The following is a 16,864-nucleotide window of genomic DNA, read 5'->3' as shown; positions in this document are numbered from 1 at the left end:
TGTGCTGGCGAGTTCCAAGGAAACAAATGGGATTGAAGAATGCAAATGGTAACCTGACACAGCCGAGTGAATCCAAAATGAAGGTAGAAAAATAAAATTTCCCCCAAAAGATGAAGACTGTGAATTTGGCCATTTGCCTGACCTGAGATTAGATGAAGCTGAACAGATGGCTCTGAAGAAAATGATGCATTTTTAAAATCAGAGAATTAATCTTTCCAATCACCTTCTGGGCACATCTTCAGGGCAATGGGTTTGTTGTTAACCCTCTAAGCACTGAAGCCTTGACTTCCCGGCTTTGGCAACATTCCTGCCAGGGTGGCACTGAATGGATATTAGACAGATTCAAGATGGGTAAAAACAAAAAACTGCGGATGCTGGAAATCCAAAACAAAAACAGAATTACCTGGAAAAACTCAGCAGGTCTGGCAGCATCGGCGGAGAAGAAAATAGTTGACGTTTTGAGTCCTCATGACCCTTCAACAGAACTGATTTTGGGTAAAAATCCATTCTGTTGAAGGGTCATGAGGACTCGAAACGTCAACTCTTTTCTTCTGAGTGAGATGCCAGTGAATGTGTGGTGGGCTGGAGTGTGTGAGTTTAGAGTGATGAGATGGTTGCCATACCCTGGCTGCACAGATGAGATCATTCATCCTGTATCTGCATTGGATGGCCAACCTCTTCTGTGCAGCATTGGCACTGACCACCACTGCCACCACCTCCCAAGCCTGGTTGGTAACACCGCCGCCCATCCTACGGCCAGAGCGGGGTTAGAGGACATCACAACGGGCCTCCAAGGCACCCACAAGGTGTTTTAGTGATGCGTCGCTAAACCTGGGGGCTGCAGTCTTTTTGCCTCTTGTGGACATCTTCCCTGCAGTAGCCGTGGGCTGGGAGCACTGAGATGTGTGCGCGTGGCTGTACTTTAAATGTGGCGCGTGGCGAGGGGATGGTGTAGCAGATGGATTGGAGCCCGCCGCCATGGAAACGGCATGTTTCCCGGGAATGCATAATTAATGTGCCGGGTTTGGGACGATATGGTGTGAGAGGAGTCATTTTACCCGCCCGCTATCGCACTTGGTACAAATCTGGGATGATTCGGCCCTCTGCCTGGGAAATGGAGGCCCAGGTAAGTTAAGGAGGACCCAGGGCGAGGAGGGAATGGAAGGCCTTGGGGGGGCACGAGGGGAGTGATCAGGGTCGTGGGGGAGAGGCCGGGGGGAGAGGGAGATCCGGAGGCCACCGGACGTTAAGCTGGGGAGGTGGGGGACGCCCAACTTCAGAAGGGGCTGCTGATGGAGGCTGAGCGGGAAATGGCCCCTAAGTGGCCATTAACTGGCCACTCAAGGGCCTCAGTTGGGGCAAGGGCAGGCTTCCTGTCCAAGGCCTTGTCCACTTCAGCATAAAATCACTGTGGTCAGGGTGGGCGGGAAACCGGAGGGAATCCCATCCCTTCAATTCTATGCTCCCATCCCCCTCGCCTGGCGTGGGAGCGTAAAATTTAGGCCATAGAATCATCGAATGATTACAGCTCAGAAGGAGGCCATTAGGCCCATCCAGCCCATGTTGGCTTCCTGCAGGGTAATTTAACTCCCACACCCAGACCTTTCCCCATAGCCCTGTAAATTTTTTCCCTTCTTGGTGCTTATCCAATTCCCTTGTGAAAGCCATAATTGAATCAGCCTCCGCCACCCTTTCAGGCAGTGCATTCCAGATGGCGAACACTTGCTGAGGGGACAAAAAGCCATGAACAGTTATTGCATTATTAAAAGGGTGCTTTTGCTGTTAATTACAAGATATAACTTTTATTGGCGAGTTTAATGGTCACGTATGGTGCAGCACCAACAATTTCTTAAAAATAACAAGAAGGCTAAGGCTAATTGTGCAAGGAAAATGTTGGTCAATTCACACCAAGTTCTGGAGATTCACCATTTGGAGCATATCACCTAATTGCCCTGAACTCTGTGGCCAAATTGCACATTCTAGTTGCATTCTAAAAAGATTAAACGCTGCCTTTCACTGCAGTACAGCTGACGATGCTTTCTATTTCTTCAAAAGGAACTTCCATCCTTAATCCAAGAAACATACCAATACACTTCCCCCAAGGGCACGCTAGTGTCATTATTGGGATTGGTGTTCCTCAGGAAAAGGGCTGAATTAAATAATATGTCTGAAAACAAAAGTGGAAACTTATACTCTTTAGAAGTTGGGACATTTGTTATGTCTGGAGGCTCCGATAAACTTTCTACAACAGTACGTGTTATTTTGGGAATGAACCAAAATGGGGAAACTTTTAACATGAAAAGCAACCAGAGACAAGAGCTTACTCTTAAGCATTCTTGAAATAATTTTTCACTCACTAGAGAGCGAAACTTGAACTTACACCATGTAAATGGGCCCCATATTCGCTCATCATCAACTGGGAAATCAGAGAACATATCAAAAGGTTAGGGGTGAAGGAACATCCTGGATGGGATAGCTTGCTTTAGGGTTGCCAAAGCTGGGAGGTTACAGTCCCAATGGAACATCGAATGTAGCTTTTTCCAGCAGGGATTTGAACTATGCCGCTTGTTACATTCTTTAACTCCTCCTGGCTTTCTCGGATTGGGCAAAGCCGCTGCCTTGCTGATAATCCAAGCTTTCGATGGAAAACACAACCAGTTATAGTGCTGTTTTACTTGGCGACTGAACAGTCCCAATCCTCTCAAGACAACAAATGTAGCATTGTACACACTCCTTCCAAATATTACCCCAACTCCCCATGCCCAATGGCACGTTATGTTTCTTGGTAGGGGTGGGGACTGAGAGTGCTGGGACATAGTCCTTGGAAGATATTTCAATTTTCTATTAAAAATGCTTATTTTTCTGATTAATTTCAGGAAATATTGTAACTTCACAACAGAGAGTTTTTAGGCTAAAACTCTAGGAAAAACAAGTACCGTTTGGTCAGGAAATTGGTTTAAGTCTATTTTTAGGCCGGACACAAATGCTCACCAGAAACTGGAGTCCTAAAATTCTGCCTCGGGCCTCATCAGTATATTTCAGGCGAGCAGTGGATACCAATCAGGCATCTGGAGGTAGCTCATTAGTTCAGAGAGGTCCAATTTAGGCCCTCAGGTTCTGGTGAAGGCAAATAGGAGGAGGTGGGGGATGGGAGTGGGTGGTTGTGGGGCTGGGGCAATGCAGGCTGGCAGTAGTGCTGTGGATCCAAGTTATTAGAATTTAGAGGGGGTCGGAATCAATTAACCCTTTCACTCTCAAGTTCCGAAGTGATTCAAAATGATACCCTTATTGATGATGGTGGGTGTTTTTTATCCAGCTTAAGCAAGACATCGACACATGTTAATGTCTGAGAAGTAGTATCAAAGCATAGCAGCATTACCAGCATGCCCAGGTTAGAAGCACAATCTCCACATGACTACATGGCATGTTCAAGGCAATGTCACATCAGTCACTGTGACACGTACACGTGTGGTTCCTCCGCCAGCCCATCCTTCCATGCATCCATCTGCAGGATTGTTCTAAACCTCTGGCCAAACACCTCTAGACCTTTAGTGCCTGATGCACCTTTTCTTAAACCCTTGCCGCACAGCAAAGCCTATGGAGACCAATCATTACCTTATTGTAATTTGAGCTGTTTGGCATGTTTGGAACAGAGTCAATAAACAAGTGTAGGAGTAAATCTCCAAAATATTGAAGCACAGCCAATGAGAATATGAATGGGGAAAAATTGCGATTATCTTCAAGAAAGAATCATGGCAGTCAGCAGTTAGCGAGTGTTAGAAGAGGGCTTGGTACAGGTCACATTCTTTGCAGCAATGATGGACCTTTTTGGCTGTAAATGGCACTATTGTGTTTCAGGAAGACCACCATAGCTACTATAAATCCAGAAGCTACGGACCAAATGACTCCAAAACGAAGGAGCTCTGGGTTGACTTTGCAAAGGTGGATAAGAACAAAGTGAGAGTCCATGGAATTCTCTCAAACACACACCGACAAGCTTCGGTAAGCTTTGAATTTCCTTTTCCCATTTTGAGAATGATTCTGTGTAGTCTGCTTAATCTTTCAATCCCAACCTGACAGTTCCAGCCCAACATGTTGCGTCTGAATTTACTCTAGTTTTGCCCATCACATAATTTAAATGGCATAGGTGACTTGTGACTAAAGCCAATGGCATGGATTGACGTGAATGCCTGCCTTGATGTAATCCCATAGTCAAGGAGATCACCAATATTGAGCAAAGTGGGAGAGACAGTGAGATGAATCAAGAAGTAATGTTTAATTGAGGCCAAGTGGTGAGGACTTCCACAGAATGCAAAATGGGATCTAATCAAGTACAGCAACAATACAAAGTCCTTTCACGTTGTATTCTCTTCATCTAATCAAATCAAGCACTTTATTTGCCTTTTTGATGTCTTTTGACATGTTTTAAATGGTATGCAACAGTAAGGTTGCCAATTCTAGTTGGACACATTCCTGGTGGTTATGTCACAGGACCCCCAGTCTCTAACTGCCCGATTCCGCATTTTTGTCATTGGAAGCCCAACATGGCCATCCTCACCTCCTCTTTCACTGTGACCTGGGTAGCATTTTCTTCCTCGGTAAAGACAGATGCAAAGTATTCATTTAAAAGCTCAGCTACCCCCCCCCCTGTATCCATGTGTAAATCCGCTTTTTGGTCCCTAATCAGCCCCACTTTGACCACTCTTTTACTATTTAAAGGCCTTTAGAAGGCTGCGGGATTCTCTTTTATGTTAGCTGCCAGTCTCTTTTCATACTCCCCCTTTGCTTCATGTATTCACTTCTGCGCTTCCCTTCTGAACCTTTCTCCCGTGTCCAATATTATTAGAGCCAAAACGCTAAAGGAAAATCTGTTTAAAAAAAAAAATTTCTTCACGCACCAATGAGTTTGTTTTTGTCCTGGGTTGCTCACAGTGGTGCCCTGGATCGAAGTCTTTGATTCCTGGAGGCTACAGGGCAATCCTGGAGAGTTGTCAACCCCTCTGCACTAGACCAGCAGAGGAGCGGGGAGCTGCTGGTGGCAGAGGCATGAAGGATATGATCAGTTGAGCCTCTCTTTGTGTGTTGCAGGTGGTAATTCAGAGCCTGATTTTCCTCGCAGCCCTCGGTTAAATTGGGGCCATCCAGTTTTCAATCCAGTTGCACTCTAAGACAATGAGTATTTTTAAAGTCGAGCCATATTGCCTGATTAATGCTATGCACAGACTCTTGTATTTGTGCTGCTTATGATGAACACACTTGTCATTTTGTTTCTTTCCACAGAGAGTGATTCTGTCTTTCGATTTCCCTTTCTATGGCCATTATTTGCGCCAGGTCACCATAGCAACAGGAGGTAAGTGGTTTGTGTTGCCAACAGAGAGTACATTTGTCACAATGCAGTTTGTTGCAAGGAATCAGAATTTCTCTGTCAGGTACAGGACTGGAATTGAGCTTAATCTCCCCAAATAATACCGGGGCAACTGAGTGCTGATGTGTTGTGCAAACCAATTCCGCTTTGGAACGTTTGCAATTGGGACAACCTCCAACCATCCCGGAAAGTAAGCGAAGCCGCCGGAGTTGCTTGAAGCCTGTGCTGGGAGGCTGAGCATGTTTCGGGCTCCGTCTCACTTAAATGCTCTTGGTGAACCGCGGGTGCAGAATGGGCATCACCAAAGCCCGGCACCCCACCCCCATTCCCTGCTCCCCTCTCAATGGTTGTTGGGGGGGGGGGCGGGGGGTGGGGGGGGGGGGGGGGGGGGGTGGGCAGTGGGGAGGTGTAAGGTATGTAAAAGGGGGTGGAATTTCCACTCCTTTACCAGTTATATCAGTGCATTTTCGATAGATAATAGGTTTACTTTAATCATCATGGAGGCATGTGCCAAAACTGTGGTGACGATACAAATATAAGAAGCAATATAATTCATAACATGGTTATAGCCAATCATTAAAATAAAAAATAAAGTATTAAATAACAAAAGGATTGCACAATTGTGAATATTTCAGTATGCAAATAATTGCAAAATGTTGCAAAATGCAGGTCTCCTTAATTTACAGAATAGAAATGAAAAGTCTCCTGCAATCTGCATCATATATTAAAGTCCACAGATCATAATGCAGTTCAGATTGAGTTTATTAAATTCTCAATCATTTACATCCTATTTATGAGTTTAGCGGGGCATTGGGCTGTCTCGTAATTCTGCATCTTATTTGTGGAATGGTGTCTTTTTTCTTTCATTCCATCACACATTTAGTCTTGTGTGGATGTGGAAAGAGATACTGGCAATTGGAGGTCAGATTTAAAAGTTTTCTAGTAAAGTCCAGACAGAGCTTTCTCTGCCTTTTGTCAAGGGAAAGCTGTTTGTATGCGTCAGAATCTGAACAGAATCGGCGAAACCAGTGAAAGAGATGGAGGGATTTTAAACGTAAGTGATGTCATGCCAAAAAACCACTTGCGCTCAAGTTTTCCACACTCTTTTACACAGGTCAAGATTCCATTCGCCTCCCCCCCTCTAAGTTACCAATGTGGGATTGTGCTGGCTGAGAAAGGATTCTCAAAATACCCTCATTTCTTTAGGTGCACAGGCACTGAACAGCACTTTATTAGTGTTTTATTTTATCATCGTTTGGTAGTACAGAACTGAGTATTGCTGAAAAAAGCGACATGCTGTTGAAGCTTTTCGTCTTGTACTCATCAGGACAGATCGCAAGAATACCAATTGTAAAAGAAACAACAATTTTTACTGCATGAGAAGAGCATGATGATTGGTTGGCAAGTGGACTGTGACTGGTAGAGGTGTTGCCATGGAGAACGCACCAGGGAACAGTTAACTGCCAAGCTTGCATTCAAATTCAAACCAGGCAGGTCGACTGATTGATCAAGACATTGCCATGGGGAATGATTCAGGGAATGGCTGCCCCCTCAAGCTTTTGTGTAGTTGAAAAAGGCACAACACGTGGACATGCTCCTTCTGTCTGTAAAGGGCAGGACCCTGTGTGGGAGTATATGTAGCTTCTGGCACGTGCAAGTGAGCCACACAGCGAGCCGGACTGATAATCCTAAATTGGTTTTCAGTGTAATTCTGAGCACAATCAGGATTGTTTAGCAAGTGCTGTCCAATCACAGATTCACATCTAATGTTGAACACTATGGGTAGAATTTTACACCAACAGGATTTTATAGTCCCGCTGAAGTGAATGGAGCTTAGAATGGTTTGCCACATTTTACAGCCCTGTCCCCACTGCAGCGGGGGTGTAAAAGTCTGGCCTGTGGTTTGAGTTTTGCAAGCATAGGCTGGTTGGGTACGGCCAGTGTTTTGCCTGTTGCAAACAGCCGAAGGGAGGTGCTTTTTGATACAGTCCACCAGTCTTTGGGACGTACGGCCTATATACCTGGCATCACACCGTCATTGAAATTCATATACCACATTACTGATTTGTGTGATAGGCAGAACGTCTTATCTTATCAAAAATATTTCATTTGCAACAAGCCGATTGGTGTGCACCAATTAAAGAGGTAAATGATTGAATATAGTTTTTTTTAAAAGTGATTTAAAATAAGATGGCTCACATGAAATAAGATGGTGGAGTGGACACTCTTATTAAAATGCTTATTTTTTGGTGATAAAACTGCACTAGGGTCAGCCCACCTAAATACATCGAGGAATCCTTTCTAATGGAAATGAGAGAAAACAAACAATTGCATTTTATTACGCTGCCCAATTTCACAGGCTCGTGGAAGATTTTACATTTATAATTAGACTAATAATTGTTAGCAGAAACTTGAACTGTAACCTAACTAGTGTAATTTTTAGTGCAATTTGGCTACAATTTCCTGATTGCGCCCAAAGCGAAAACTCTTCCCCACAATTTTTTAATGAATCTTTTTATCTGGAAAATAGGCTGTGGTAATGACAAGAGAGCCAGAAAAATACCTTAATGCTTTTAAAATAAACAAAGAATGTGAAAGGGGAAGAGAAAGAAGGTGGAGAAGAGATCACAGAACGAGTAGAATCACTGGGCTGGATCTTCCAAGGATTGGTAATTACTGTCGGATTGCCACTCCGCTCCTGTTTGCTTATTTTGTAGCGGAGTTCCACATTTCTCACTTGGACATCTGAACTGGGCCTCTTCAGAAACACGCAGCGAACCTGTGCTAGGAATCTTTCCCTGTAGTTCAGGATCGCCAGGGAAAGCCAAACCACACCCACTTTTTATGGCACTAGCTGCCATATTCCAGTGAGTCACGAGTTCAAAGCTCCCATAACCACTTTGAGAAGGAACAGACAGAAGCTAAGCATGTGAGGTAAGTGGGTGAGGAGGTAGAGTTGTTAATGAGGTGTTGAGGGGGTAGTGTGGCTGGTAAGTGGGTGAGGGGTAGGTTGGTGGGTAACTGGGTGAGGGGTAGGGTGGTGTGTAAGTGGGTGAGGGGTAGGTTGGTGGGTAATTGGGTGAGGGATAGGGTGGTGGGTACCTGGTTGAGGGGTAGGGTAGTGGGTAAGTGGGTGAGGGGTAGGGTGTAGGTAAGTGGGTGAGATGGTAGGTTGGCAGGTAAGTGGGTGAAGGGGCAGGGGTGGCAGGTGAGTGGATGAGGGGATAGGATAGCAGGTGGGTGACTGAGGAGTAGGATGGCAGTTGGGTGGGTGAGTATGTAGGGTGGCAGGTGGGTGGGTGAGGAGGTAGGGTGACAGATAAATGGATGAGGGGGTAGGGTAGCAGGTGGCTGAGGGATAGGCTGGTAGGTAAGTGGTTGAGGGGTTAAGGTGGTAGTTGGGCAGGTGTGGGGGTAGAATGGCAAGTGGGTGGGTGAGAGGTTAGGGTGGTAGGTCGGTGGGGGGTTACAGTGGTGGGTAAGTGAGTGAGGGGATAGGGTGACAGGTGGTTGGGTGAGGAGGTAAGATGGTGAGTGTGTGAGGGAATAGGGTGGTGGGTAAGTGGATGAGGGAATAGGGTTGCAGGTGGATGGTTAGGGGGGTAGGGAGGGTCAGAGGGTGGTCAGGGGGTTGGGGTGGGTAGTTGGATTATGCAATATATTTGGGAGGGGTCGGTGGGAATTGTCGGTTCGGGGGGGGTGGTGTTGACAAGTTGGGGCATCAGGGGTTTAGCTGGGTGGTCAGGTGGGGTAGACGGGGGGAGGGGTGGTCAGGTGAGGAATCGGGGATGGGGATATTCGGGCGGTCCAGTGGGGCATCAGAGGGGGTCAGTAGTATAGTTATCCGGGAGTTAGAGCTGGTTTTATTCCTTCTAACTTTTCTTGGGTAACTTTTGGTGAGTGAGTTGGCACCATTCGAAGCCTGCAACTCTAACTCAGAATTTGGAAGGGTTCCATACAGAGGGGAGCTGCCCATCGGAAGTCCAAATTTCCTGGGCAATTCCCGTGTAGTCAGTGTGTGGGTACTTCCGAGGGGTCCCTCTGCGCACCTTGAGGGGAGTACCTCCCAGGTACAACCATCCAGAGATCAGAAGCTCTGAACCACTTTTACTTAAGCCATTGTCGCAGAGTGCAAACTGAAAATAATTAAAACCAATTGATGCAGGAAGCCAGAGGTTTAATGAACATGTCAGGATTCAATTGCTGAAATGTTGGTTAATTTCAACTTGCACACCTGTGAATGAGTCATGCCAGAATTGGACCTGAAGACATGCATATGTTGTGGGGGTAGGTGTGGGAGAATTACCACAGAATGTAGTATTCGGCTGCGCTAGTGGGCCTGATTTTAACTTGCTCAAAACCTACTCACTTAGTGTTAAGATTGGGCCCATGTCTCCATCGTGTACAAAGATAAACATCCAGCCAAGAGCCCATGTTAATGGTGAAACCTTTCATGTGCTGTCCCACATACTCCTCCGATCGATAATGTCTGGGAACCCAGAGCTGCGGATATAAATTGGTTTAATAGCTACAGAATAAACACTTTAAAATGCATTATGAACAGTAAATGCAGTTTTATCATTTATCACTGTTGAATGCACTGGGCAGTATATATTCATCCTTTTTAAGTCATATATAGTGTTTACTGATGCATTTTATTCTGACACCAAAATCGTCTTGTTATGCTTTGAATTTGTTGTAAGTTCACTGTGATTCGATCTCTGTTACCATTGAAGACCTAAATGAAGGTCCAAGTTTGCCTGGAGCTCAAGATAACATCCGGCTGGGAAGAGGAGAGGAAAGTGAATCTTAAACGTCCAGGATAGGTGGCAGTGAGATTGTGTTTTAAAACAAAAACAAAAATAGCTTGGAAAACTCAGCAGGTCTGACAGCATCTGCGGAGAGGAACACAGATAACGTTTCGAGTCTGTATGACTCTTCACCAGAACTATTGAGTCATACGGACTCAAAACGTTAACTGTGTTCCTCTCTGCAGATGCTGTCAGACCTGCTGAGTTTTTCCAACTAGTTTTGTTTTTGTTTCGGATTCCCGGCATCCGCAGTATTTTGCTTTTATCTTTGTGTTTTAAAAGGCTGTTGATTTTAGGAGGAGCAGATAAGGAGCTCCATCATTTTGCCACCCAGCACAACAATAAACTAGAGTTAGGAGATAACACGATGAGCCCTGGAGAGGTAAAGAGGAAAGAACAATGGCACAGATGTTTGGGAGTCAGGTGGACGTTCAAAGTAGGGATGGTCTTGGTAGTAACAATAAAGACAGGAAAGGTTGCAGAATGATTGGAGACCAAAGGTGAGGGGATTGAATATCAAGAAGCAAGCTGGTTCTCTTCCCGACCAGGAGTAAAGAGAAGTTAGTAGATGGGTCTTCCTCGACATGATTTGGAAAGAGATTTACTCATCACATAGTGGACCGTCAAAAATATCCAATTTACTAAAAACCGATTAGTGTACACCAATGAGAGAAGTGAATAGTTCAGAGTAATTTCTAAAGAATATCCTGTTCTGTGATTTAAAATCAGGTTGCTCACAGGAAGTGAACTGGGCACAGACCAAAGTGCTTATTTTTGGTGATAAACCTATTTTTAACTGCACTTATCAACCTGTACCAGGTTAGCATACTTAAATACATTGGATTCTTTTGGAGAAAAGATAGATAAACAATTACATTTTATTACCCTGCCCAACTGAACTAGTTCGCGTTGATGATTATGTGGATGGTTGTTTATTAACAAGGTGGTTCCTGGTTCTATCTTCAGTCTATAAAGTTGTGTTTCTTTAAGATCAGTTCAATTTAGCCCCACATCCCAGTGCTTTTTCCCCATAATCCTGAAAATGAGTCCTGTTTGGGACGTGACCAATTGACTTTTTCAGGTTCTTGTGAAACCTGGTTGCACAAACCCTTCAGACAGTGTGTTCCAGATCTTAACTCTCTGTGTGGAAAACCTTTCTCCTCATTTCCCCTCTATAGCCTTTGTGCCAATTATTTTCAATCTATGACCTCTGGTTATTGACCCAGTTGCCAGAGGAAACAGATTCTCTTTGCTTGCTCTATTAAAACCCCGCATAATATATTTGGGCGCCACAGTTAGCCTGAGCAATCATAGATTAAGAAAGGACCAACTGTCCAGATTCTCAATAGTCCTCATTAACACACAGGCCCCTGTTTGGACCTATTGGCATGTGCGTCTTGGTCACAATAGGGCTCTTAAAGATGAATAATCTGCCAATGTTCGCAGTCTATCCACATGTATGATGAATGACCCCGTGAACAAATTACTTGAGAGTTGCCAGTGACTCTGAAACTGTATCCCTGTGAGAGTGGTAGTGGCAGGGAGAAAACAAGCGGGAGGGGGAAGGAAAGTGTTAAATTCTCCCACTGATTTTTGTTTTGTGTCAGTTTTACACAACACGTATGCCATTTTCTTCTTGCAGGCTGATGCCAGAGACTTGGATAAAGCTCCCCCTGTAATGTTTGGTTATCAAAAGATTTGTAAAACGCGTATGTGCACTGAACCAAGTAATGCAATGTGTGATCTCCGGCGACAGACCAACAGACAGACAGACAGACACAATGGTGGCTGTTCAAACGCTGCCGAGGGAAACAGAGGACAGCCCTGATTCTGCAGCAACCACGCTGTATTTATCTGAAACTTGAAGCAAAATCTTCTCGCTAACAAAAACTTAGCCCTTGCAATGTTGCCAGATCTGGGGAAATTCCTGCATTTCAAGGCCAACTAGTTTTTCACTCATGCGCTGACGCATTCTACCAATAAAGCTGTTCAAAGATTAGGAATTGCTTTACAAAATGTAGTATTAGCTATCAAAACAGATGCTAAATTCACAACTTCAAATAGAAATTGGATCACTCGGGGCAGATATTGCATCCACCATCTCTCTTCCCCCCTCCACTGCTAGCATCGTCCATTGGGAATGGTATAAGTAGGGCTGGGGTAGAATGGTGGGGGGAAGGGTAGTTTTCATGTCATGTTGTTGCCCTGGCACCACTGTTACTTAACCTTAATTCAGGCACGGGAGGTCTAGTGGCCTAAGGCAGCCCAGAACCCACTCTACATCGGAAATTTGTGGTCTGATGACGTAATCGAAGCTGCAGCAGAATTTGAACATCTGGAGTTTGGAGGCCCTCACGGGGCTAAGCCAGGAATCATGATGGGAGTCAGGGAATGGGTAGAAGAGGCCACAGTAAAGTCACTTTTCTGTGGAGTCACTGCATAGGCCTGGAGGAGCTGGAATCCTCGTGCATATCCAATCACAGCCTTGCCTCTTTCCCAAATGTCAGCAGAATTATAACTACTGCTTTTATCTCAGGACAGGCAGCAGTGCCCCCCCATCACCCTGCCCCCCAGCAGAGACTTCCAGCTGAGAACTGAGGCCACTTCAATGTGCCTTGACTGCCTCTGAATCGAAGCTGATGGCATCAGGGTCAGTTGGCAGGAGCGGGTAACGGAGAGGGAGACTGATGTAATTATGGAGACCCAGGGGAGGTCAGGATGTGGGGGCGGTGCGATTTGGGGTCAGAAGGCCTTGTAGAGGGCAGGCCCAAGATTTCTCCTGCTCCTCCTGGGCTGCACCCGAAGTTGGCCTCACTGACTTGATTCTGATTGCTTCTGGCGGTGTTAAAATTGCATTGCTGCACCAATGGTGTCACCCAGCCACCTCTTTCCCATTTTAATCAAGAATTCTGGCAGCAAGCCTTCCAACACCATTTTACCCTCTGCCATTTTAACGACCACTCACCTCCCATTCAAGTCAGGCAGGTTGGGTTACAATCAGGCTATACTTACTACAACAGACATCAGCAGCTCTAAGCCAAGGGCATGGAACCCTTTTGAATGATCGGGAGCTTTTGGCCGGGGTTTTCTGTGCCTGCTGGCGTTGGCTATGTTTGGTGGTGGTGCAATCGTCTGCTCAGCCCGCCGATAGGCCACATTCTCCACCGGCGAACATTGAGAACCTCATTGTGATACACCAGCCTATCATTATTAGGCCGATCTGCCGGAATCGTTCCCCCACCACTGGATCATCTGCCTGCGTTGGCAGGTAAACACGCTGACATGTTTCACAACAGCACAAAGCAATGTGCACCTGGCGGGCTGCACTTCACTCGAGACTTTAAAGTCTGTTTGCCTACTTGCTTCAGTCAGCACTCAGTCATCAGTGCCAGGCTTCACAGACAACACCACATCACTTTTAGGTCCCTACCTACCAGATCAGCCATATGTGGGTGGCTTTTCAATGGTTGCAGGACTAGGGCTTGCTTGGGGAAGGGGGAGAAATGGCCTCGGGAAAGGGATGAGGCTGTAGGATGAGGGCTGTACTGGGGAAGGAGGGTGTCCCAGGGTGTGTGTGGGGTCACATGTTGATCTGTGCAAGTAGCCTCAAGAAGGTGAGGGCTGAGGGGGCAGTTGCCAGAGGAGATGAGGCCAGATATTCATGCGAGGGTATGTGTGTGTGAGAATGGGTGTTGATGTCCCTTGATCTAGCAGTGAGTGAGATGCCAGTGAATGTGTGATGGGCTTGAGTGTGTGAGCTTAGTGCGATGAGATTGTTGCCTTACCCTGGTTGCATGGATGAGATCATTCATCCTGTATCTGCATTGGATGGCCAACCTCTCCTGTACAGCATTGGCACTGACCACCACAACCCTGCGGCCGGTGCAGGGGTAGAGGACATCAGGACAGGCCTCCACAGCATCCAAAAGGTGCTCCATTGATGTGTCGCTAAGTCTGGGGGCTGCAGTCCTTTTGCCTTTCATGGACGTCTTCCCTGCAGTAGTCCTGGGCTGGAAGCACTGAGAAGTGTGCGCGTGGTTGGACTTTAAATATGGCGCCTGGCGTGATGAAGCGGTGAGGTGATGGCGTGGCGGGTGAATAAGAGCCCGCCCGCCTTCGAAATGGCGTGTTTCCCGGGAATGCATAACTAATGCAGCGGGTTTGGGACAAGATGGCATGAAAACCCGCCATTCCGTCCGATGGGTAAAAAGTCGCTCTACCTGCCCGCTACTGCATTTAGCACAAATCTGGGAGGGTTCCACCCCACGTGTGGGAAGTAGAAAAAAACTTGCTTGGATTCAGCTGTAATTACTCTAGCGTACAGCCAAAAACCTGGCGATAATCGTTAATCACATGGTTCATTGTATTCAGTAGAAAGCTGAAGGGAGGGGGGAGGGGTGGAATCAGAGGTAGAAGTTTGTTGTGGGGGGATGTGGAAATGTGATCTGTATAATAAGGTATTGATTTTTGTCAGGCAGGGATTACAGAACCATGACAGGTAAATGGAGTTAAGATACAAATCAGTCATGATCTGATTGAACGGTGGAACAGGCTCGAATGATGAATAGCTTAATCTAGTTCCCATGTTCCTACTTATTTCCAGAGGGATTCCATTTCTTCTCGATTGTACAGTCTGGGTCCTGAAGCAAATATATAAGCAGATTCATCAAATGAGTTTTGGTGTAAAACACCATATAAGTATAAAGGGCCATTGTAAAATGCTTCAGAGTCATGTGAGCACAAGGGTCACTCACTGCTCCTGCACCACTGGAGAGAACCAATTATCAGGAACAATAGGAAGTGGCGCTGGTTACCAGTACATCAGAGCTCATATCTGTAAAGTGGGCTCCAATCATGCTGTGAGCCTTCCATTTAATCTTCAGCTTTCCGTTTCGATTTAGAAAATCACTCTATGCTGCGTTGCTGCTAATACAAACCATTTCAAAAAGCAAAATTGAGTTTTTACTTGGAGGGCTTTTATAAAACAACATTGATCCCCCTGTTCAGGATGTATAATCCTGTCTCAATCCCAGTGATAGTGGTGAACAGGCCTCTTGCTGCCTGGCAGTTAGTTGGTCTGTTTACAAGCAGTTCCTGAGAGGGCTTGACAGGGTAAGAATGCTGAGGGTTTGTTTCCCCTGGACGGGGAGTGTGGAAATAGGGGTCATAGTCTGAGAATAGGGGGTCAGCCATTCAGGACTAAGATGAGGAGAAATTTCTTCACTCAAAAGTTTGTGAATCCTTTGAATTCTCCACTCCAGAGGCTGTTCATGCTGAAGACTTGGAGCATTTTTAAAAGTTGATAGATTTTTCGATACTGAGGGCATCAAGGAATAAGAGGATAGGGCAAGAAAGTAGAGCTGAGGCAGAAGATCAGGGCATAATCTCATTGAATGCTTGAACAGGCCCGAGGGGCCTTACCACCTATTCCTGCTCCTGTTTCTTTTAATCTGGTGATATTCAGAATTTTTAAAATTAAGCCCTGTTCACCCCGACATCATTATAGAGAAGCCCTCAAGCAGAATGAGGGAATAGAAAGTTGCATTTATATTGCTCTTCTCACAACCTCAGCATGTCCCATAGCCAGTGAAGCAATTTCGAATGTTACAGTGTAAGAAATTCAGCAGCCATTTTGTGCAAAGCAAGGTCCCACAAACAGCAGTTTGAGAAGGACAAGATAACCTGTTTTATTGATGCACATTGAGGGATAAATGTTGGCATGGACGTCAAGGAGAACTCTCCTGCCCTTCTTCAAAAAAGTGCCCAACTGAGACAAGGGCTTGGTTTAACATCCTACCTGCAAGATGGCACTGTCAACAGTGCAAGATGGCACTGTCAACAGTGCAAGATGGCACTGTCAACAGTGCAGCATGCCCTCAGTACTGTACTGAGAGTGGCAGCCTAGATTGTGTGCTCAAGTCTCCAAAGTGGGGACCCACAATCTTCTGATTCAGAGGCGAGAGTGCTAACCAATTTGACTTATTTTATGTTTCAAAGCAGGACATGTTTCATCATGTTTATTATTTGGCAAGTGAGGATGCCTCAGTTATTACAGTTTGCGACTGACGGTCTTAAACTTAGGATTTGCCTGCAGCATGCCATCCCACTTCTTGCACTTCTGTCTATTGTAAGCTCTTGTTATTCAAGACAATAAACAGTAGTTTAGGTTTATGACAATTTGATGTAAATTGTCCAGCTTTCATTTCCCTCTCCGGGTTCCCGACACTGCCAGGAAGTGCATCCCAAGTTTCCAGTAGTGACATCATGCAACTCAGCTGAAATTTGGCACAGGCTCAGGCAGCTCCTGAATTCACTTGGCTGCAGCTTAAAGAACGAGTTTCATGTTTATTAAAATCAGATTGCACACTTTGCAGTTTATTCATCTCAAACATCTCTGTGGGCGTGAAGGAATAATTTCACTGTATGATGGGGCTGAAATTCGACAACAACAACTTCCATTTATATAGCGCCTTTAGTGTAGTGGTGTCACGTCATGAGGAACGTAATTGACATTGAACCAAGGAAGGACACATTAAGACATGTGACCAAAAAGCCTGGTCAAAGAGGTTGGTTTTAAGTCCTATAGAATGAGACACAGGTGGAAAATAAGAGGTTTAGGGAAGTTAGGTGCTTGATAGCAGAAGGCAAGGCTCCCAGTGGTGGTGTCATTGGCTCTATGCCAAATAAT

At 45.6% G+C, this 16,864-nt stretch overlaps 1 protein-coding gene across 1 annotated transcript in view; it reads left to right on the top strand.

Moving 5' to 3' along the window:
- The window catches only part of LOC121269078 (plexin domain-containing protein 1-like), a 268,532-nt gene that overhangs the window by 86,660 nt on the left and 165,008 nt on the right, over positions 1-16,864 (top strand). The window contains exons 3-4 of the mRNA XM_041173524.1: positions 3,859-4,002; positions 5,281-5,350. Coding sequence (XP_041029458.1) covers positions 3,859-4,002; positions 5,281-5,350 — 214 coding nt within the window. The remainder of the gene's footprint in view (positions 1-3,858; positions 4,003-5,280; positions 5,351-16,864) is intronic.

This window comes from Carcharodon carcharias, chromosome 23, assembly GCF_017639515.1.
Source record: "Carcharodon carcharias isolate sCarCar2 chromosome 23, sCarCar2.pri, whole genome shotgun sequence".
Classification (NCBI taxonomy): Eukaryota; Metazoa; Chordata; class Chondrichthyes; order Lamniformes; family Lamnidae; genus Carcharodon; species Carcharodon carcharias.
Note: the sequence above shows the minus strand (reverse complement) of the source record. Positions and strands in the feature narration are given on the sequence as shown.